This window comes from Sphaeramia orbicularis, chromosome 6 (genome assembly GCF_902148855.1).
Source record: "Sphaeramia orbicularis chromosome 6, fSphaOr1.1, whole genome shotgun sequence".
Lineage (NCBI taxonomy): Eukaryota > Metazoa > Chordata > Actinopteri > Kurtiformes > Apogonidae > Sphaeramia > Sphaeramia orbicularis.
In genome coordinates this window covers 30503465-30526426 of record NC_043962.1, presented here as the reverse complement: position 1 = coordinate 30526426, position 22962 = coordinate 30503465, and the positions used below count along the sequence as shown (strand labels likewise).

Below are 22962 nucleotides of genomic sequence, written 5' to 3'. Positions count from 1 at the left end.
GTACATGATGAAGTGTTATCACACATATATATTGGTTTATGTACATTTATATAATAGTTTTATAAATCTTCCACTCAATAGAACCTGTCAAGTGAATGTATTCTAATGTGCAGACAGTGTTTTGAAGTAGATCTTGTAGCTCTGAGACAAATATTCCTTTTGAGTCAAACCCATTCTCTCGTTAATTCTTGAATTTCACATTTTGACCCAAGGCTGTATCTTGGAAACTTCAGCCAACCAGCATTTTTGACTTGACTTTTCTTTATCAGTGACTCTCATGTGGTAAAATTTCATTACTTTTATTCTGGAAGCATTTTCCTTGTAGACCAGTGTTATTTTAGATCAGTAAATGCTTTTGGCTGTCAGGGACTGGGTAGATTTTTGAGGGTTAATAGTCAACAACTTATCGCACCTCTACTGAAATATTCTATCCACATAGTTATAACCGATTTATGATCTGCTCACTCACAAGTGTTTATACTATTTTTTCACACCCCACCCCCTTTTGGAGTATAAGTGGGCTGGTAATGTGCTTAACATCCTGTATAGTCAGTGTAAATGCAATTCCACACAGATGAGATTTCTTAAAGCATGTCTTCAGTAAAACATCCAGTGTCATTTAAGATAAACAAATCATGAAGATCAAATCAAATTCTTGAGTATGTGCAGTGTATTTGCCAAGGTGTTCACCAAACGGTTATATAAAGAAGATTATTACATAGTGTGACACAACCCCCGTCCCCACGCCATAAATTCAGAAGGCTTGTCAGGCGATCGCAGCAGGAACGTGACAGACTGAGTGCAGCACACCGGCATGTCTGCAGCAAAGTGATCATGACCGCTTTAATAACTATCAGGAAGATTTGTACTTGTCACAGGCTCCTTAGATATAACATCCCATTCTCAGCGCTCATAAGCAGGGAAATAAATCTTTCACTCCCGGTCCACCACAATAACAGTAATATATCAAAGCAGAAACGACCTGTATGACTGAAATTGATTTTTTTTCCTGGTGGTCGTTTAAATCCAATCAACTACAGGTGTTAAAATGCAGTCCAGAAGCTGACCTAAGTACATAAGACAATATTAAACCTCAGTGTATAAAATAACAGCATGATAATAATTTTTTTGTGTATTAACATCAATAAATCCTTATATTTTTTGCATTATTCACCTCAAAAAACCTTAAATATGACAATGTAAACATTGCATATGGACTCATTATGTCTGGTTCAGGCTTTGCGCCCAAGAGTGAATTATTAATTGAATATTATAATGTAAATCCAAGCTGTTTTTAAAGAAGCCAAATGTGAGGTATCTGGGGATAAGAGTGGGAGGAGTGTGTGAATATGCTTACATAGACTGAATATTTCTGGAATTTACAATTGGCTGACCCAATCCAGCTTCATTACAGCTGTCAACAGAGATAAGCAGTTCTTTCATGTCTGCTCAAATGTACATGTTTTTCCACCTCGAACACACACAAATCCAATTATGGTCTAATTGAGTGTTACAAGGCTCAATGATTATGACAGAGGCAGTGCAGCAGACTGAGCCGCAGTAAAATATCCCTCGTAATTAGTCCCAGTACTCAGGAGGCATGATTTAATACCGAGGTAATATTACTTAATATTACTCAATTTGGATCGACATTGCCAACAATGAAAGATTAATATGTTTGGAGCTTAAAATGAAGAACTGAGGAGTGTCCAGTTCAGAATTTCAAGTCGAATGGAGTGAACACTAGACTGTGAAATGTGTTTCCTCCCAAGCAATAAAAAACTAATAAATAACAATGAATACCAATATTGTCTACCATAAAATCTAATTTTGATGAATTTAAGGATTGGGTTTTCTCTCCAGCCACAGCTGAGATAGCAATTCTACTTCTGTTTTCATTCAAAAGACAAGCTACAGTCAGCTAGTTAATAATTATTGTCTTGTTCTAAGTGTCGCATAGAGTCGATGGTCAGTAACAGTGGAACATTTCCATGACAGACAGCAGTCACAGGAGGATGCACTCACATGCTTTTAAGTAAAGGTCACAAGAAGGTCATTCGTAAGCAGGAAGAATAAAATGTGAATAAAAACATCGTATCTTCAGTATCTGTATCTACAAAAGAAGAACATGACACAGTTTTTGATATTAAACATCTGGTCATACCATTAGATTTATACCAGTAGTGCCTTGAAGGTAAAATAAAGCATAAAATACAGCCCATGTTACTCACATGAACCAGAACATGTCTCTATTAAAGCCACAATCTAATTTGTAAGGTCAGAAATTCGATTTGTTGACTTTCTCTCTGGAGCTGCGGTACTGTCACTGGTGAGTCAGTTGGAGTACAGACGGTGGAGTTGATGCTCACTTCCATAAAAGGGAGATGATGATTTTCATGAGAAAGAGTTAAAGGAACACGGCGTACAACAGCGCCCACGATAAAAGGACAGAGAGCTGTTTGCAGTGAAGCAAGGCCATATGGATAGACCTGTGTTACAAGAAAAGACTAGAGAAACATACTGATACATGGGTGAAACCAAATGTGACATGTGGAGGATTCACATCAGTATGGATACGTCCCTTATGGTTGAACTTCACCTTCGCCAGTTTAATTCCTCCAGCTCTACTGGGCTGAACATTTCAGTTTAATCTGAAATGTAAATAAAGCAGTTATTGTGGTTCAAGCTAAAATATATCTGGAGTCAGGCCTGTGGTCCCCAGTCCAACATACATGATAGGATTGTAGTTCCATATGTAGGGAAATTGCAGGCAGTGATGTTTCATTAGTTTCACCAAGAGTATTATAATTGACAGATTACCACCAAAATGTAATAAATTAATAGACAGACGGACAAACGCAGGTGGAAACATAACTTCCATGGTGTCCTAGATCCAGCAGAAGAATTATATGGTTCAAACCATTAGGGTAAATAAGCCTAGATATTTGACTCTAGGTGCAGATAAATGCAGATCTTTTTTTGTTCAAGAAAATATGGTAATCACATAGACGTAAATGTAGCATGTGTTTGTTTTATAGGATATAGGCAAAGACCTAGGCCTAAGAACATAATCCGATGCTAATATACCTTGGTGGCTGCTTAAAAATGGTACTGATGAGCCTAATACACTTGTAACTTTTTAAATTTAGTTTCTTTTAAAATGTACCAATTAAATTATAGGCCTATCTAGATTCCTAGTTTTGGAATGTCTAGATCTATTGTATGTGATATATGAAACATATTTGAGCTATGAATGTGAGTAATTATTAATGGATTCAAATTCTTTGTTTTTTCAATATTCATATATTGTGTGGCCTTTTTCTCTGATAAGTACAGCACAATGTAATATTATATAATCACAGACATGAATATTTTTTTCCAATGGGAGTATAGGGAACACAGATATGCTACCAATATGTCTAATTTAGCAGATGTTACTTTAAATATAAATGCATCAAACAAGGCCTACATAATTTGTTTTTGTAATGCTGTGAAATATAATCTTGCACAACGTCCAGTCTGAGTGTTAACTTGAACTTAACAACATTATTCACCCGTGTGGAAGACCATGTTTCACAACAGGTTTTTCTCAGTTCGCCTGCAGCAGCACTTTTATGATGTTCTTGCTACAGCAAGATAGAGACAGGGCAAAGTCCCCACCAGAGACTCACACACAAAAACTTCAGATTGAGAGTTGTTTTGTCTATTGAATTATTGAACCTCTTCTAGGTGGCTGCATGTTGGAAAGTGATGATCTGAAAAGACAGTGTAAATTCAGCAAACCAAGAAAAGGACTGCGCTTTACCACAGGGTAAGATGCTCGAGGACACGTAAGGCATATGTTTGGCGTTACTATGTTGGAGTAAAGGAAGATCAAAATTCACATGATAAGTCTTTCTAGCACACCTGCAGGCATGTCAGTAAGGGGTCTAGTATGTGCCACTAACATGGACAAAGTATAGGTACAGTAAACCTTGAGGTGAAACTCTGTGATTCACTGTTTCTGCATGTAGTTGTGATAATGCTGACTCCCTGAATTCCACAGAGTTGTAGATAGCTTAACACATGTGAATGGAAGCACAGGTGATATTTTACCTGTGGTGGCGTACAGGCTCAAAGTCTCTTTGTTGTCAGAACATCAAGCTCAGCTTCAAAGCCATGAAATTTGTACATGATGCCTGTGTGAAACCGGATCCAGAGAGTTGACTGCTGCTGCCGTTGTACAGAAAATGAGACCACTGTGTCCACTGTGGGAAGGATGACCGTATGTCTGCTTCACATGCTTTAATGACAGTATGAAGTTCTCTTCTATTGTTAAATTAGTTAAATGGTTTATTATGTAGGACACTGAGAAATGATATTAGAGATCTGAAAGAATTTTAAGATGTTCTACATGTACAATTCTATAGATGGACTCATATATATAGGCATAAAAATGGAAAAAACATGAAAACATGAAAATGTATAGTGTTTAGATCCTTTACTTAAAGATAATGTTAAACATTTAAAACTAACGTAGGTACAAGTATGTGTGTTTTATCAGCAAAATTGAAGTGTGAAACTGAAAGTATTCATCATTGGGTAAATGGTCCCCATCAGTTTTTCGCTGTTGCATTGAGCTTGTGTATGAGTGAAAGTACTTAGTTTGGTTTCCACCGCTGGAAAAACATTAAACCCAACATGACATTTTTGACTGTGATCATTGAAGCTAGAGTGTATTTGGTGGATGCTTCACTCTCAGTGTTGATGCTGTTGTCAAATATGACTCAGTAAATCAGTATTTCAATTATGTTTGGGTTTTAACAAAGCTCAAGCTGAATAGATTTCCTACCAAAAAGCTTTGGCTGATTCCTCGACCTGATACAAGTGAACTGTCTGCTTTAATCACACTGCTTTTCTCTGATGTAATTATAACTGTTCAAAGCATTCTTTGTTCAGTGACCCCTTTATTTGCTGGGCTGATTTTTCTTCAGGAGCCTATTTGATTTGGTGGCTAACCATGCTTGAGAAACTATGTTTTCTCAGGAGTGTTAGGAGGGAAATTTTGTTGCTTTTTAAAGTTGGGGACCGTAATCCTGGCATAATGAGTATATGCTGACATGGGGTTAGTGTTGCAAAACTGCCTAAGCTGCAGGTGTGAGCAGCAACTGATCACTGCAGACATGACAAACAGGATAAGGCTTGAACAACTCTTGTCATTGTCGTATCTTATGTGCATAGTGGTGCATTTAAACACAGATGTGCATTGCAGCTTTTGTAGAAATAATGGATGACCTTTGTTTTCTGGCAGTCATATCAGTTTTGACATTGTTAAAACCAGATGTCGCCATGACCTTTCAGAGGATTAAGCAGATCAGAAAATGAATAGATGAATAAAATTTGTTGTAGATGGTCATTGAATTAAGTTGGAGTATCCATTCAGTTGTAATAATTTTGTTTTTAGACACATTCCTATTTTTATTCCTATTTATACACTTCAGTAATCACATTTCACCATGCAGGTGCAATGATTACATACTGAGTCCCAATTACACTTTATTTATCAAGAATAAATCACAATGTGACAAACCTTTCATCAGAAGAGGTAAAAATATTCTATCCCAACTTTATGGGCAACATTGTACAACATTCTTGCCCACACATTATACAGTATTGTGTCCGCCATTACTGTCTGGTTCAGATCTCCTGAAAGGGAAGAGATTATCTTTACAGAATAAACACAGAGGGAAATTTAGTAAACAAATACAATGTGCTGGTTCGGTGATTTTGCCTGTAAAAAACAGCTGTGTTGTTAATCTCCTGTTGGATTTAATATATAACAGAGTTTTGTACATGTAAGCAGTCTGGGACTAAGGTCAAGATCCACCTTGTTGATTGTACCACAGGGCTGGTCAGGTCATACTATCATATAACACAAAAGACAGATGAACAATCTATGCTGTGGTTTTCAAGGTGTTCATCTAACTGATCATCTGTGATAACTGTGATCAACTGTGATAATGTCAATTAGTCTATAAAATAGAAACAATATTGAGATTACATTCAAAACCTGAAGCCTGTAATCCCTCACATTAGCAAATAGAGTACATGTTTTAGCTGAGAAATAACTGACTGTAGAGGATCATGAATTATCAGCAAAAATATCTATTAAAGTGAAAATATGCAGCACTTTTATTCACTATTTCCTGAATATAATGTGAAGTGTAAAAAAACAAAACAAAAACACAACAGCCAATAAAAAGGTTAAATTTCTCTCTTCTGGGCAATGCGCCTGCACCTATTGTTAAATCCATTTCAAATATCATGTACTCCAATTAAAATATTGAATTCCCAACTTTCTGTTACAGTTCAATGATCTATATCAGTCGTTACAGACATTTGTTGTTATTTGGAACATACTCAGGTTTCATTTTTAAGTAGTTGACACCAGTGAGGGAGAGTTAAGATGCAGGTATCTTGTTCCGAATGCTATCTTGCCATGAATACAACCTTGGAAACAGCAGATATCTTAATTTATCTACTGAAGACAAAGTACTGGGTTGAATGACCTCTCCGTTGATCTTTATCATCATGAACGTGAGTTGAAGTAACCCTGTCTTCCTTCCTGTTCTGTTTGTTTCCATGATGCTATGCCTCTGATTTACACATGTAGTTTTAGTCGCATTTTACTATAAGTGAACCGTGACTGAAGGGAACAACGGGAGAATTTCCCTGTTATCTACTGGGAACTCCACTCTGATAGGAAACTATGATTACTCCCGGCTACCCACACAGTCCGAGCTGGAGTTTTATAACTGATCCTTTAAACCAGCAGCACCAGGTCCAACAATCCAACTCCAAAAGTAGATATAATCCCAGTAAGCTGCAGGTGGCCTTCCAGATTGACTGCCCAGATTTCTACATTTTCTCCTCCTTTCAAACACTGCCCCCTCTCACTCTCTCCTCAGGCTCCCAGTGTGGTGGTAACCCTCAGCTGAAATAGGGCCCTCGAAGGGTGGAGGCAGCACACTGAAGCCAGGACCTGTCACATTACTCCTCAGCTCCACATTGGGACCAGGGCACCTGAATACAGGCGGTGAGGGAGGGTAACAGACTGCCAGTGAGAGTAGACCAAACACAAGGAAACAAGGACGCGTCTGCAGCAGCAACAGGGTCCAAGTTGTTGGGACTTGGGAGACACTTTTTCTTCTTCAGCCAAGGGAATCACACAGATTGTGGTTAAAGTATCAAAGCTTCTTTCTAAGACTTTGGATCTGTTTGAAAAAGAGACAACACAATGGATAAGGATGCTTTACTGGACTATGAGTACCCGGACCTGTATCCTCCGCCAAAGAAAATGGAAGTTGAGTAAGTAGACTCACTCTATCTATCAAGGACTAGAGATTATTTCTGTAAGGTTAGACTTCCCGACCTTTCTGTTATCAACTTATACTTGTCCAATGTTTGATAAATCAGTGCATAGTTCAAAGTGTATTATCAGTTACTTAAACTGGCCTATGCTTTGAACAATTGTGCAGCGAAATACAACATTCCTGTAGATATTTGGTGCCACTTGGCACATCTATCCAGAGCCAGTATCTGTGTGTAGTCATGTTTGTGTTTAATGACATGTCATGTTACACAAGAGGCCTTCTCATTTTCATGTTTGGAAAGGCAGGGTGTTTAGTTTTGGCATAAAAAAAATAAAAGTGTGTGTTGTAATTTTTACAGTTTTACAGTTTGTTTTCACATGTAGTTACTTTTCTTATGCAACATCATACTAAAAAAGTACATAGTGGACATATTCAACATAAGTCTTATATCATCCTCCTGGCCTCATCCCACAATGCACCAGCGCTCATAATGTTCAATTCATTTTGACATGTTTTCTAACTAGATAAATTGTTATTCTTTCTAAACCATTACCCATATCAGCAAACAGTCTCAGTGAACAATAGAAATAATATTGATATTTAACTCCCTCTATATAATAGAAAAAGCCCCTTTCATCTCCAGCTGACATGTTTAGTTTGGGGACTTCCTGACTTTTGTGCAAATTAAAAGGTTGTGGTTAAATTGTGGGCTGAGAAGCACTTTAGTGAACTAGTTTCTTTTCTTTTTTTTTTTTGTAAACAGCCAAATGTTCTGCTGCACCACCTCTGTATCCACTAGAAATTTTGACATTACCTTAAATGTATATGGTCTGGTTTGGTGCCAGAGCCATTGTCAGAGTCTAAAACATACATTTTGAAAGCTACCATCTCCATGCTCATTATTTCCAGGGGTCTAAGAATAGCTGATGTGTGAGGCCTTTGAGTGTCGGTGTTGAAACAGGTACCTCATGACCAGGATATTACCGCTCTTCTGTGTACTGTGGAATGTGAAAATAGGCATTTGTTGTTTCCACATGTCATGCTGATACCAATCCGTTTACATGCAAATCTCTGCAGCGGGATTTCAGCTATAAAGTTTCCAGCCACAAACGGAGCTGACAGTGACGTGTGAAAGGTTTAGTGAGGTGTTCCGCAGGGCAACACAGCAGCTCACATTATCAGCTTCAGAGTGATCGTTTTTGCTCATGTGTGAATATTTTCTTTCCTTCTTTTAGAGTAATCCCTTCATGTGACCCCACCGCTGATGACAACCTCTACCACATATGCATCACTGCAATATCCGTGAGTTCCACTTTACTGTGAAAGTGACAACACATTACACAGTCCGGCCTCTCACTGCCAGTCATCCACTGGGTTTATTATCACACCTTGTTGTCAGACACGTGCATGTCACATATAGATACAAGGGTTTATTTCCTGTTGTAAAGTTATGAAAGAAACAGATGTCGAAGTCTGTCTCATCCTAATAATTCCACTAATGACTTCATGTTGTCAGTCTGCTTTTTGTTTATATTCTAAGATAGTAACTTAATAAATCTGAATATGTTTTAATGGAATTTGGTTAAATGATAGTGGATTGGTCCAGATGGAGGTGTGGTTTTCCTTGACATTAAAAAGCCTCTCTTACTTTTATTTCAGCATTAAGATTTAATTAATTTATTTGATGCTATAACATTGATAGAGACTGTCACTTGATATTTGCAAATGATTCTTATCTTCTTGTATCTTCTTATTCTATCTTCTATTTATGTTTATGTTTATGTTTACGCATTTGGCAGACGCTTTTTTCCAAAGCGACTTACAGGGGAAAACCAGTTAAATCACTCAATCAATCAAATTTTATTTATATAGCGCCAGATCACAAAAAAGTTATCTCTTGACATTTTATATATAGAGTTGGTCAAAACCAGACTCTAAGTCAATTTACAGAAACCCAACAGAATCTATTTAACAGAATCACTATTTATCTTGTATTGCAGAATTATCAACTCTAGACATCAATACAGCAGTATGTCTTTGTAAATACGTCATGCAGATCAAGTAATATAAAAGTATAAAATCAATATATCATCTATGTGCTACTATTCACTCACTTTTTTTTGCGTATTCATTGATGTGCGAAGTATGTTTACCTTTCTGTACACATGGCACCTATTGCATTGTCTGTCCTTGAAGACAGAGTCCTCTTGTTTTGCTCTTCTGCAGGTTTCCTCCATTTTTTCAAGTTTTGGAGGAGTTTTTCCTTTTCAAACCAGATGCTGTCATTCATTGTACAGACTCTAAAAGCTTTTTAAAGTTTCTGATTTGTGGCTACATAAATAAAATGGACCTGAACTGAATTTGTTATCAGACTCAATAGGTCAGTATAGTCCACAGCCAATATGTGATATCATTTCTCTACTTTTGATATCTTTTTAGGGATAATCTTAGTGTGTGGTCCACAGTGCCTGATGTTATAGCATTACATTCTTCGTAGTGTGTTTTCTTAATGTGTTACAGGTCATATTCAGACCACATCCATGGGGACCACTAATGAGACACAAGGGTCAGGCCTTTTATGGCATCGTCACTTCCCAGTTTTAGTTCAAAGCAAAGGCCTGAACCCTAAGGAAGACACAGCTGCCTGCACAGGACACACTGCTCTGCAGATAAAGCTAACCAAGGTCCCTCTTACTTTTCCAGGTTGTTATCATGCTCATCCTAGCGATTTTAGCAAGGCGAACAAAGGCGGGCAACAAACAAAAAGGACTCCTAGGTTTACTCAGGTGAGGACTTTGTTATTATAAACTCTTTAAATAGGAAAGAAGACAGATACCTATAGGATCATACTGTTAGCTTAGCATGTTCTAACCTAGTGTAAGAAGATTTATTTTTGCTTTGTAAATTTTACTTCTATAATTTAAATGGGTATATATTGTTTCTGTTATTGGGACTACTGAAATGGATTGGCGGAAGGATACTGTGGGGAGAGAAGGTCATATGACAGGGAGAGTACAACTGTAAGTGAGAGCTGGAGATGGCTAATAAATATTTTTCCTGTGGAGTTAAAATAAATAAATAAATAAATGAATAAAAATAAATAAATAATCTTACAAAAATAAATAAATAAATCATCTTACAGTAGTACTTATTACTTATGACAAGTGTTCATTTTGTTATAGAAAATAAATACCTAATAATGGCTGTGAAAAGAATGATTTTGTTGAACTGGAAAATTCACAAGTCAAAGTATTCTCAATAGAAACATGGGTTTCTGAATTTTTAAATCTCTTAGGTATGGAGCAAATAACAGATAGACTTAAAGATACTAATTTTAGAACTGAAACCATTTGGAGGGGGTACATATCGTCATCATAAATATTAAGTTGAAAGACCATAAATTCAGAGCAATAGGCAATTTTCTCATTTCTTTTTTCCTCAATCCTTAACCACCTTGTATATGATCTTTGGATTGCCTTTGATAATTTAAATGATTATTTATCTAAGTTGAGACTTGCACAGTCCTTTTATGTGGTATTGTTGCATAAGATATTAATGTTCCATCTTTGTGTAGTCGGTGGTTTTGGTTGTTGGTTTTCATCATGGTTTAAATCTGTGTTTATTGTTGTTATGTATAATTGCAAAAATTAAAAAAAAAAATGTGGAAAAACAAAGAAAATAAATACCAAAGTGAAGTATGTTGCACAGCATTCAGATGAGATTTGGAAATAGAAGATAAAAAAAGATAAATAGAAACACTTGGAATAAATCAAAAACAAACCTGGTTGATGAGGATAGTCATTATTTATTATATATATTAAAACCACAATCTTATATTTTATTGTAATAATACAGTGGTATTTTCTTAATAGGTGATTCTCAAGTCAAATTTATTGCAACTTCTCCAAAAGTGCAGGAACATAACAGCAAAGAAGCTGAAATATGTAATGAAATCACCTGTGACCATATAGCAACTTGTGAGCTGACTGCAGTACCTATGAGCAAGGAAATTAACCCCCAAACCCTTTCTAGCAGAGCTGCTCAGAGGCTGACAGATAAGACTATGACCATAGCAGGGACTTTTCAAGTATTCATGGATAAAAGGAGAAAATAGTAAATGATTTAAAACCAGGGATAAAACACCACTATGGTCTTTTGAAGTATGATGATTCTTGCTCAATAACCATTTCAGCCAAACCTGAGGCTGCTCACATGTGGGCTCTAAATACCTGCTGCTTGATTTCACAGTCCGGTCAACTTCCTGGACCATACACAGCACAAGGGCCTGGCAGTGGCTGTGTTTGGAGTCCTCTTGTGCAAACTATGTGGCCTGATCCTATCGCCAAACCCCCTCCCCTTCACAACAGACTCAGAGAACAAACGTGAGGAGCTCATCTTGGTTATTTCTGCACTAACATCAGTCTCTTTGCATTTAATGAATCTGCAATCTCACTAGTTAAAAGCTGCACTAACTCTCTTACATGGATGTATCTCTGTAAGCGTTATTGTTTGTTAAATATGTTATATAATTGGATTTTTTCCATGTGTCTCTGTTATTTTCGACTTAACTGCATTATAAGCTTTACAAGAAGCTTTTTTTTCCCTGACGTTACACAAGATTTGACTGTGAGAAGGCTGTCCCCTGCTACTTTCGTCAATCCCCTAACAGTACATGATTTAAAAGATTTTGAAATACAGCTGCTGCTCAGAGCTATGACATTTGAATTCTTGCTCCTCCTACAAAAACTTAGAAATTTAGTGAGTAAAAATGAATTGGCGTAAGCAATATTGTGTCATATGCTTTAGTACAAGTTAAGAAACTAGACATCCTGTTTCTTATTCAGTACACATTTTGACATCTGTTTTTTACATTTGTGTGATGAACTATTTGCAGAGAACTGGGTGATTCTGGGGGTTTTCTACTACCCCGCACTATACTACCCTCTCCTGGCATGCGGTACTTTACATAATAAAGTTGGCTATGTCCTTGGTAGTCTCCTGTCCTGGACTCACTTCAGTGTCCTGGTGTGGCAGAAAATTGACTGTCCCAAAACACCTCAGGTAAGGAAAGGCGCCAATAGCTACTTAGTAGTGGGAGCGATGCATTCATTGTCCTGGGATTACTTTTTTGCAATGTCCTCTTTCTTAGTTCAAGGACAAAATAGTCAAGACAAAATAGCCATTTATCATCAAACAAAGACATCTGTAGAATGTGCAAGAGAAATAACCTTTAGCCTAAAGCCAGATTTTCTGCTTTGCTTGGGTCTTCTATGCTGTGAATGGCTAAGATTCAAAACAATTAGTTCCACTGTCTGTTGATCTTAATCAAGATGCTTTGCCACGATAATCAGTTTAGTGTGTGTCGGAATAAGACATTGCTAGTCTAGTTATTCATCTTATTGGCTGCAACACACTACTTGTATTTCTGGGGGAAAAAAAGACTATGGAAGGGTGGAATTTGGTTTATCACTAAGCAGAAGATTTTCTCTGTGGCTCTAAATCATAAGTGGAGGTCTCAGACTTTTTAATTGTGGTGAAGCCAAAACTAGACCAAACTAGAGACTCTCACCACAACACTGAAAGTTATTTATGTCCCTTTTGTTGTGATACAATGTACTTTTAAGATGTTTTCCTTGTGTGGGTTTTCAACTCTAAGAACAAGTTCCGTAGTGATTCCAAATCTTTTTTTATCCCTTCACAGATACACAAATACTACTCCCTTTTCTCCAGCCTGCCCCAGATAGCTTGTTTGGCATTCCTTAGTTTCCAGTATCCCCTTTTCCTCTTTAAGGGCTTAAAGGGCACGGAAAAGAACAATGCTACAGAGGTAAGTTTTGATCTGAAAGCAGTTCCTCTGGCATGCCAGGTTGACTGTGGCACTAATTGTGGCCGGCTTACATAACAAACTGAATACAAATGCTACGTTGGTGGCTTGCCTAAGTTCACATTCACTATTAAAAAAGCGAAAAAAAAAATGAAAAAAACCCTCACAAACACATTTCCTCACAATCTGTGCATGTGAGGAACTTTGGTAAGCCATAATCAAGGAGATTATGGTGCTGATGCAGTCTAGGCTGAAGGAAAATGTTAACTCCAATGCTGCACACCCACGGACTAATCATTTTTAAGCAGATTTGACGTAATTGGTTTACGTTATGTTCTTGATCAGATTATGAAAAGGTTACCTTGTTTTTTCACTGAGGAGACACAATGCTGTGTTTATTTGATGCTAATCTCAGCTACGGTGTGACAAAGCTCGGGTGAGCCTGACTCATCCCCCCTCCTGCTCCCCACAGGACGTACCTGACACCACAAATGTGTACAGTTCAGCTACAAAATCTTATTGTAAGGAGGCTTAGTTTGTGACCAATGCTTTTTCCTCATATTAATAACTGCTGAATATGATTCAAACTGAAAGAATAGAAAAATAAAATTAAGAATTTTGGGGCTTTGGCATTTCCATTGTTGTAGTGCAGCATCATCATTTTGTTCTTGTGGTTGCTGTTTTTCTCCATTAGGATCTGAGCAGCAGCTACTACAGAGACTATGTGAAGACAATACTTAAGAAGAAGGCTGCTAAAATCAGGTAAGAATTTCATGTTGTGAATAGACTATGATGCTGTCATACTACAGCATTACACTGATGAAGTGCATAAACATTTTCTCTGCAGATTTTGGTGACACTGATACAGTGGTGTGTGTTTTCACTGTGCTGCTACTCTATGTGTCTTATGCCTCATTATAATTAGTTTGTAATTTTTAGTTTAACCCATAAAGTCCCATTGTTACTTTTGTGGTAGTTCTCAAATGAATTTTTCCTCTACATTCAATCTTTCTTGAGCAATTTTTCACTATTTATTGTAATATGATCCTCTTTTTAAAGTTTTTTCAGTGCAAATCATGTATTTTCCTATATTTAATTCACTGATCATGTAGATATTCATTAAAACTCAGAGTAAAAATGAGGAAAAAAAAACTAGGAAAAAGTGACCTTTTCAGCCAAAATATCTTTAACTAAACAAAAAACAAAAGTCTCTGTCCACTGTCATTGATCCAACTCCATGGGTTTTACCGGTGAATCAATGTTGTAGAAGATGACGATGTTTCCATGGTAACTATGGAGCCTCTGAATGTCCAAATGGATCATATCTGATGACCATGAAAAGATGACAAACTGCATTTTACACTAATTATTTACATGCATTAATAAGATTAAAGAATCAACAGGTATTAAACATTTTAGATCAGTAGATGTTTTGGTCAGTGGTGGGTGTTTGGGTCTTTATGGGTTAACCCAAAAAGACACAGTGTTAATTTTATGGCACTTCCCAAATTATTTTTTCTCTCTAGTTAACTTTCCTTAAATGATTTATCGCCATTTATTACAATATTATCCTAGGTTTTTTTCCAGTAAAAATCTGGTATTTACCATATTTAATTTTCTGATCATGTAGATGTTCATCAAAGTTCAGATTAAAGTTGAGGGTTTGTATAGTAAAAACAGATAAAACTGAAGAAAAAGTGACTTTCTGAGCAAAAATATCAATAATTGAACATAAAAACAAGTGTCTCCATCCACTGCCATTTATCAAACTCTATGGGTTTTACTGGTGAATCAATGTTGTAGAAGATGACGGTGTTTCCACATTCACTACGGAGCCTCTGAATGTCCAAATGGGTCATATCTGATGACCATGAAAAGATGACAAACTGCATTTTACACCAAATATTTACAAGTATTATGGGATTAGTGGATCAACAGATATTAAACAGTTTAGATCAGTAGATGGTTTTATTTGACAAAGGACGTTCGGATCTTTATGTGTTAAGACTTAGATTTGTCTTTGTTGTGTAGATGGATGCTTTTCCATTTATCTTGAAGTTCTAACTCACAAGAAAAAAGCAGTTTATACTGTCACATCTTCTTTCCTGGTGTATTCAGGTTAACCTCATATATGTAGTGCACCTCCCTTCTCCATCATTTATCTTTTTATTTCCCCTTTAAAATAAACATTTAACTGAGGAAAACTATGTGCAAAGAGCACCCAGTGCATACAAATATTGACAATAGATTGACAGAGAGACTATGTAGAGGAAACAGGTTCCAACCCTCTTGAAGTGTCCTTGACATTAAATGCTGATTAAAGAGGTTTTCCTTTTGAGGAAGCTTTGATGAGCAACGCCAGAAAATAACTTTATAAACCACAAATGCTGACAGAAGATTACAACTATTTCCTCAGATCGTCAATGCACTGCAAGTCATGCAGAAATGTTGTTATCATGACGAACAAGCGGAAAAGATTTTTTTCATCTTCCTTTTGTAGAAAATGTCTGGAACCATTGAGAGACACATTTTCATCAGTTTGATGCTCTCAAGAATTATTGCAAAAGCACCGCTGTTTGAAGAACAGGATATTCATGCAGAATCGTCTCTTAAATTCATTGAAGTGTGATGGAAAATGCAGGGTTTTTAACTCTGTTTACCTTTCACATCAGCACTTCGAGCACAGAGACGCCCAAGCTCCCTCAAAGAATAATTGATGCTGTGAAGTCATACATTTATACACCAGAGGATGGTAAATATGTCGCTTTAGTCTGGTTTTATGTCTGGCCATGTGTTCATAGCTTACAGTATCCCCTTTAAACTTTTATAACTCACCTTTTTTCAAACAGCTTTCCGTTTCCCTCTGAAGTTGGCTATATCCTGCGTAGTGGCCTTTATAACCCTGTATCAGGTAATAAACTATATTATACACTGCCTGGCTTATTTATACTTGCCTGTCACATGAAATAAAGCAGATTATGTATCTAAGATACCATAATAGTAATAATTACATTACAATATTTTTACTTACAGCCTAATTTTAGATTCAGTCTTATTTACATAGTCAACAACACACAATTTATACAAATAAATATGCAATAATGCCTCTTGTGTGTTTGTTTTCAGGTGGGTCTGCTACTGATCCTTACAGTGGTGCCAACTCTTCAGACAGCCCGTGCAGGAGTCGATGAGGACATTGCCAACGTTTTAGCTGGCTTCAAGATAATTCTGTCTCCAGACAAACATGAAGTAGTTCGATTAGTTGTTTATTACATGTGGTGTGTAGAAGGTGAGTGAAGCTGTGAAATCAGGAAGTAAAAGCATTAGTGCTGAGATGTGAAATCTGCCAGGGACACTTTTATTTAACCCTGTAAAGCCTGAACCATGAAATCATTGACAGAAAATTCCAATTCTTTGAAACTGGAGCCTTTATTGGTCCTTCTGAACCACCCCCCCACCACCACCCCCATTTTTTTTTTTTTTTCAAATATTAATTTTCATGTATGAGTTTCAATTTTGTATCATATTTGATACATCATGTCTCAGTGTTCAGATTTTATTATTTTTGAACAAACAAAAACATAATATAACACAAACATGTCTAACAAATTGGTAATTCCTTTTCAAAATTGCCCAAGTTCTGCCTCCTTCCTCATTAATCACAATCTTTTAGTGTCACTGGAAAGGCCTCTGGTGAACAAATTCCTCCCCCCGTTTGTATTATCCATCTGTTGCATGTATCTAATTGTGTACATTAGGTTTAAAAAAAAAAAAAAGTATATATATATATATATATATATATATATATATATATATATATATATATATATATATATATATATATATATATATATATATATATATATATATATATATATATCACTGATCATGTAGAGGGCTTCAAAACTCATGTATCAAATATGATATGTCTGGCATTATAGGGTTAATTATATTGTTTAAATCCCCGGTTCTTCTCAGCGCACATTTTTTTTTTTTTTAATCAGATGCTACAGTAGCTGCAAAAGGATGTGCATGCATATGATATTTTATCAATAGATCATCATTAAAATGTGGAGAAGATTCTTCTGCTGTAAAACACTTTTTCTGTTTTCTTTCACAGTGTGCTATATCTCAGCACTGACCCTATCTGGTTTGGTCAATCTGGCTATGCTCATGCGCTCCATGGTTCTGCATCGGTAGGTGTGGGAAAAGAACTGCAAATGAAAAATAGTCATTTCGCTAACTCATTTACAGCAATGAGAATTAATGTACAATGTCCCTGTTAAATGAACCAATAAAAAAGAACAGTAGCTATAACTTTTTTTTTCACATATATTTTCGTTCTCCTCCTAAACTTTCTGAAAGCCCTGGGTGTGCTTTGCATCTTGGTTTCTTCATTATATTCTAATGGTTCACAAAGGGGTTATTCTAACATAATAGTGGCCTAATCAAGCAAACAGACAGAGCAGCATTTACTCTGCATTAATGGCTGCTGGAATTGAAAATGGCTATCAAGATAAGCAATGAAATACTGCCCTATTACCATAAATTGTCATATTGAAAGAAATGAGTTTCCAAGCTGAATGTTGAATTGCATTTTTGGTGTACTGCAGGCTAATTTCCCACTTCAATTTACGATGTAATTGGTACATTTATTGATGCATCACTGTCTGTTGCATAATGGAACATCTTAATGATAGTGCTTTTTTTTCTGTAGGTCAAACCTGAAGGGGCTGTACAGAGGAGATATCTATAATGTTTACAACTGCCAGAGAAGCATCAGGGCTTCCCGGCCTGCACTGGTCTGCTGGATGGGATACACCAGCTTTACAGCAGCTCACATTTGTATCGGTAGAGTTATTTATATTATTAAAAGACTTCATTTTGCTAACAATAATGGTTTGTTTTGTCTTGCTCATGACAGTTTTGTTTCATCTTAACACAGACACTAAGCAATACGCTATATTTGACCTTTTGTGAAAATATTCACCATTCTTATCTGTTCGGCCTCATTATTTGTGTGTAAATGCATCTTTCTAGCTGTGTGTTGACTCAGCTGGAATGAAGATGTGAAAGGTTTGGATATGTGGCTCATGAATGGATGCTTTTTCAGATCTTCTCTTGAGCTTATAAAAAGAAATGACATCTCACCTCTGCTTTCACTGATATAAGAGTATGTGTGTCAGCGCAGATTTTTGAAGATGTTTGATAGGATCTACACAGTTACCCTGACGCTCTGATGTCTTCCCTGCAGGCATGCTCATCCAGGCTATGGTGTTCTTCCTCTGCCTTCTGATCGCTGTCTTCCTCATTATCATACCTGTTTTACACGGACAGAATCTGGTTCTCTTTAAGATGCTGTGGAGCATGTGGTGAGTTTTTGTCACATCTCTAAATCAGTGGTCCCCAAACTTTTTCACCTCAAAATTCAAAAAATGTACTTTATGTTTCGCCAGGACACAAACTTACAGAAATATATTATGAGTTGATATGATGTCAACATTTCTACTGATTAATGAATGTTGATTTAAATGCATTTTGCTGGAATGTCAATCATGGAGAGAAAAATAATGTCAAAAGTCACTTCTAACACAAGTCATGTTTGGCTCTGCACATTTAAAGCAGTCATGTGAAACTATTCAGATGCAACCAAATACAAATACACACGTGAATGAGTTTTTCATTGTCAAAAAACTGTGTCTAAAATCTCTTCTGCATCATTTTCATCTTGTCGAATGTTTTCCATCATTGTCTTTTTTTTTTTGTGGTCGTGGTGCATCATTTGCATAGTTTTTGCATTTTTTGTCTTTTATGTTGTTCTTTTTGTCTTGCTACATATTTTACATAGTTATTGTCTTGTGTTTTGCATTTTTTTTTTTTACATCTTTAACTTTTTTTTATTTGTTTTGTCTTGTTGTACCACGTATTTCTTTTTTGTCCTGCTCTTGTTCCAGAGAACAATCTTGTATTTTAATAAAGAAAATCAATTTACATTTTATTTTATTGTCATATATTTTACTTTCACTAACATCCTACATTTACATTTTGGGTTCTGAGTTGAAGAAAGGCAGGATTAAAATATTCCCATCAGCATCAAAATGCCACATACACTTTATACAGATCAGTAATACCTGTAGCTTGCTTCTAAATCCTTTCTTCCAAAAATATTTTCTGTCTGCTAGAGCTGTTCTGATTATTGATTTTGTTCATTCAGGCCCTTCTGGCTCATGATCCTTTTGGCTGTTTTGATACAACACATCACCGCCAGGTTTTGCTTCATCAAAAAAACAGCTGGCACACGAGACCTAGACAACAGGTGATGACTGCATTTGTTTTCATGGTTTTTTTGTTTATATATTATATAGTTATTGGAAAAAATGGCAGAATATCCCGATATGCCTAAATTTTCACACTTTCTTTACAGGGGTAATCTATTCCTGCTGACGTATCTGCTGTTTCCTGTCAATGTTCTGATCGGGGTGCTGCTGGCCATCTGGCGCATTGTCATCACAGCCCTGTTTAACATCGTCCATATGGGACGCACGGATATCAGTCTTCTTAACCGCAACGTAGAGGCATTTGACCCAGGTAAACAGATACTGTATAGTGCACTGTGTTCACATTGTTATACTGTCTAAACTACTTTGACTGTGTACCAACATCAGGTCAGATATCTATAGAAAAAAGATGTTTAAATATAATCTTTCCACCTACAATGTACAAACAGTTTTGAGCCACAGAAAACTCACATGTAACTAGAGAACTGAAAGCCTTTGCATTAACCACTCAGAGTTTACATATTCTCATCTGTTTCATATTCACTGGTATTAGAAGCATGCTTTTTACCTTTGTCAATGCTACTGTGTTTTTCTTTTTTTTTTTAATCCTTGTGCCGGCGTAAAGAGAGGCAATTTCCTCTGAGCAAAGGCACTTTTACTGATCCTACTTAGAGACCATAAATGTGTGTCCTTTCCTCTTTACCCTGTGAGATGCTCAGTGCAGCTCAAATGATATCTGTATTCTGTTCAAGGGACTCTAATTGCACACCGGTCTCTGAAATGGCTGCAGATTTAAGACATCTGTTGTCAGAAAAAGCAGGTGGTTAAAAAAAAAAAAAAACGTGTGATTGTACGGCCATTATGTGTGATTGCCTCAAAGCCAACTCGGGGTGCAGTCCTGTGTGTTTATTGGTTTTTCTCTGTCAGAGTGATCGCCCCTCCCTGTGTCTGTCTGCAGCCTACCGCTGCTATGCTCATTATCTGAAGATTGAGGTTAGCCAGTCTCACCCTGTGATGAAGGCCTTCTGCGGGATGCTGCTGCAGTCTGTGAGCCAGGAGACCAATGCTGCACAGAGGTCACGGGATGCCGAAGAGGGTCTGTAGTACAAAAACAGTACACCTCCTAGACAACACACTCTAATTTACCCAGTACTAATGATTCAGCTCAAACAGCTGCAAAAAAACATGCTATCAAAACATATTCTGTTCTTTCAGAATACATTCAAACCTGCAATGAAAGCAGCAGGCAGTTATAATTTCTATAGAGAATTCAGTAGGTCAGTGTAACACAAAATCAGATCACAGCACAGTCTTGCACGTGCAGAAGAAATGAAAGCATTTCTGATTTAATATGACACGAGCAAATTGAGTCTCTGGGTGGCATAATATACAGTCCTGCTACTGGCCTCAATCAAATCTGTCATAAACTAATCAGCCATCTGTATGGTGAGCCCACACTCACTTCAGCCCTCCACGTCTGTCACTGTAGGATATGGATGGGGTTCTTTGTGTTGCTTGTATCATTTCATAGATGTAAATGAAATATGTTTATCATTTATAAAACTAACCTGAAAATATGAACATCTATGCCCTGTTTTTGATGTGGTGATAGGATAAGTGATGAGAGAGAAGAAAATGTGCATTATCATGAGCAATTAGAAGCAAATGCATCAGGATTCATTGGTTGTGGTGGAATCTAGTCGCAAATGAGTCAATTATAAATGTTGCTTGTTTGTATCCAGTGAACAATGCATTATCTGGAATAATCTGTTTCATTACAAAGATTAGTTCTCCAGTAGCTGGTTACACAGATGAGCTACGCTAATTGCCTGTTTCATATTCATGTAGCCCAAGGGGCTTAAGCTTTTAGTGTTAATGGCAAGCCCAATATGCTCCCACCATGCTTAGAGAATTAGACTATGATTGCTTTCTATTATTATGCTTTCTGTAGTATCAAGGTAGTCCTGGGTGGCCTTCAAAAGTACCTCCTCTTAGTAAACCTCAGATTAAAATAAGGTTATCTATTCATGCAAGTGTATAGGGCTTGAGTACATGTCTCAGAGCAGGTGCTATCATGATGTCTGACTGTCCTCAGGGATCCAGCTGGTCCACCAGGAGAAGAAACAGCACAAAGTGTCCAGTGCCAAACGGGCCCGTGGGCACTGGCAGCTCCTCTACACCCTGGTCAACAACCCGTCCCTGGTTGGTACCAGGAAGCACTTTCAGCGTCAGACCGCAGAGAGCTTTGTGAATGGAAGCCTCAACCGTAATACCAAGGAGGGGAGCAAAAAGGAGGCAGCGACCAAGGAGGCAGAGGCCGCCGCCAGCAACTGAGAAAGAATGTGTCCCTCATGAAAGATTGGCTTCACAATTTTTAAATGTTTTTTTTTTTTTTGGACAAATTATATAATTAAATATTATATAACTGCATGCAATTATATAATTTGTCCATAGTGATATTTCTGCATTTGTTGGCACCAGAGCACTCACAGTGTAATTCAGCACACTCAGCCTTTCCCATTGGTCTGGAGATTGTGTGTTCACTTTGTGTGTTTCATGTCCCACTGGTTGTTTGTTTATGTGTGATAGTTTTCAGTCTGATTCAAAGGCTTGTGTGGCACTGATCTCTCATCTACCAAAACTATGATGTGTCATCTTCAACACATTTCTGTGCTTATTTTGTGGCATCGTTCATTTCTGTTTCAACCTGCAGTTTAATTCCATTTTTTCCCAATAGGCCCAGACTGGTGCAGTGCAGATAATGCAAATTTGAACTTATCCAAACTAAACACTGAATATCCAGTCCACAAAGCATCCTTTGCAACAGGGTATTTATATATAGAGCATTTGAGTATTTATGAATTTACACAATGAGCTGTTTTCATAGACTGGTTAATAAATTGTTTGGTGTAATTACCAATAACGTGGGTTAAAAACTTCAACGCAAATGAAACTGACATTTTCTGTTTTGTGACCTTTAAGTCAAAAACCACTTGCTGCTACCAGCCTTTTCTTAATATTGTCTGCATTCTTTTGCATTTACCAACATGTCATCGTTTGTTTCTGCATTTACAGTTCCGAATTTTATTTAGGTAAGAAAAAAATATGAAAACCCGATTTTTTTGTGATTACTGTGAAAATAAAAATGAAAAACAGTTCCCTCTTTTTTCTTTCTATTTTTTCACACCTTCTTTAAAGGTCATAAAGTGGAGTGTGATGCTGTTGATGCAACGCCGTTAAGATCTGAACTGCAGGATGAGAACAAAGGGATGCTTTGTGTTCATCTGTACTTTCAGTAAAGGCCTAGTTAGCTTTTCACTTCAGATCAAACACAATCCCTACAGTATTAGATCTAGAAAATATGGGAGACATTCGGAAAAAAACACTCGTAAAACATTAGAGGCAGTTTTTACCTTAGAGTGCTGATCTTACATTTTAGTTGTTAATTTGATTCTGAAATACAGTTTAGTTATTTATGGCGAATACAGATGATCATATGAGTGAATTA

The 22962-nt window shown here is 36.8% G+C and overlaps 1 protein-coding gene across 1 annotated transcript; it reads left to right on the top strand.

Annotated features, from left to right (window-relative positions):
- Positions 1–6911: 6911 nt before the first annotated feature.
- stra6 (signaling receptor and transporter of retinol STRA6) lies at positions 6912–22612 on the top strand. Its single transcript, XM_030135945.1, has 17 exons — positions 6912–7347; positions 8588–8654; positions 10056–10138; positions 11601–11734; positions 12247–12413; positions 13054–13179; positions 13871–13938; positions 15849–15928; positions 16026–16087; positions 16303–16465; positions 17297–17372; positions 17894–18027; positions 18431–18548; positions 19391–19492; positions 19601–19764; positions 20413–20550; positions 21550–22612. The coding sequence occupies exons 1-17, from the start codon at positions 7277–7279 to the stop codon at positions 21786–21788; spliced, it is 1992 nt and encodes a 663-aa protein (XP_029991805.1). The 5' UTR covers positions 6912–7276; the 3' UTR covers positions 21789–22612.
- The last annotated feature ends 350 nt before the right edge of the window (positions 22613–22962 follow it).

What these genes read in the sequence shown, in the direction of transcription:
- stra6 (XM_030135945.1), top strand. Translation starts at nt 7,277, where the DNA reads ATGGATAAGGATGCTTTACTGGACTATGAGTACCCGGACCTGTATCCT. An exon ending in TTACATGTGGTGTGTAGAAG is followed by an intron (nt 16,466 to 17,296) that starts GTGAGTGAAGCT and finishes TTTCTTTCACAG; the next exon opens with TGTGCTATATCTCAGCACTG. An exon ending in CGCTCCATGGTTCTGCATCG is followed by an intron (nt 17,373 to 17,893) that starts GTAGGTGTGGGA and finishes TTTTTTCTGTAG; the next exon opens with GTCAAACCTGAAGGGGCTGT.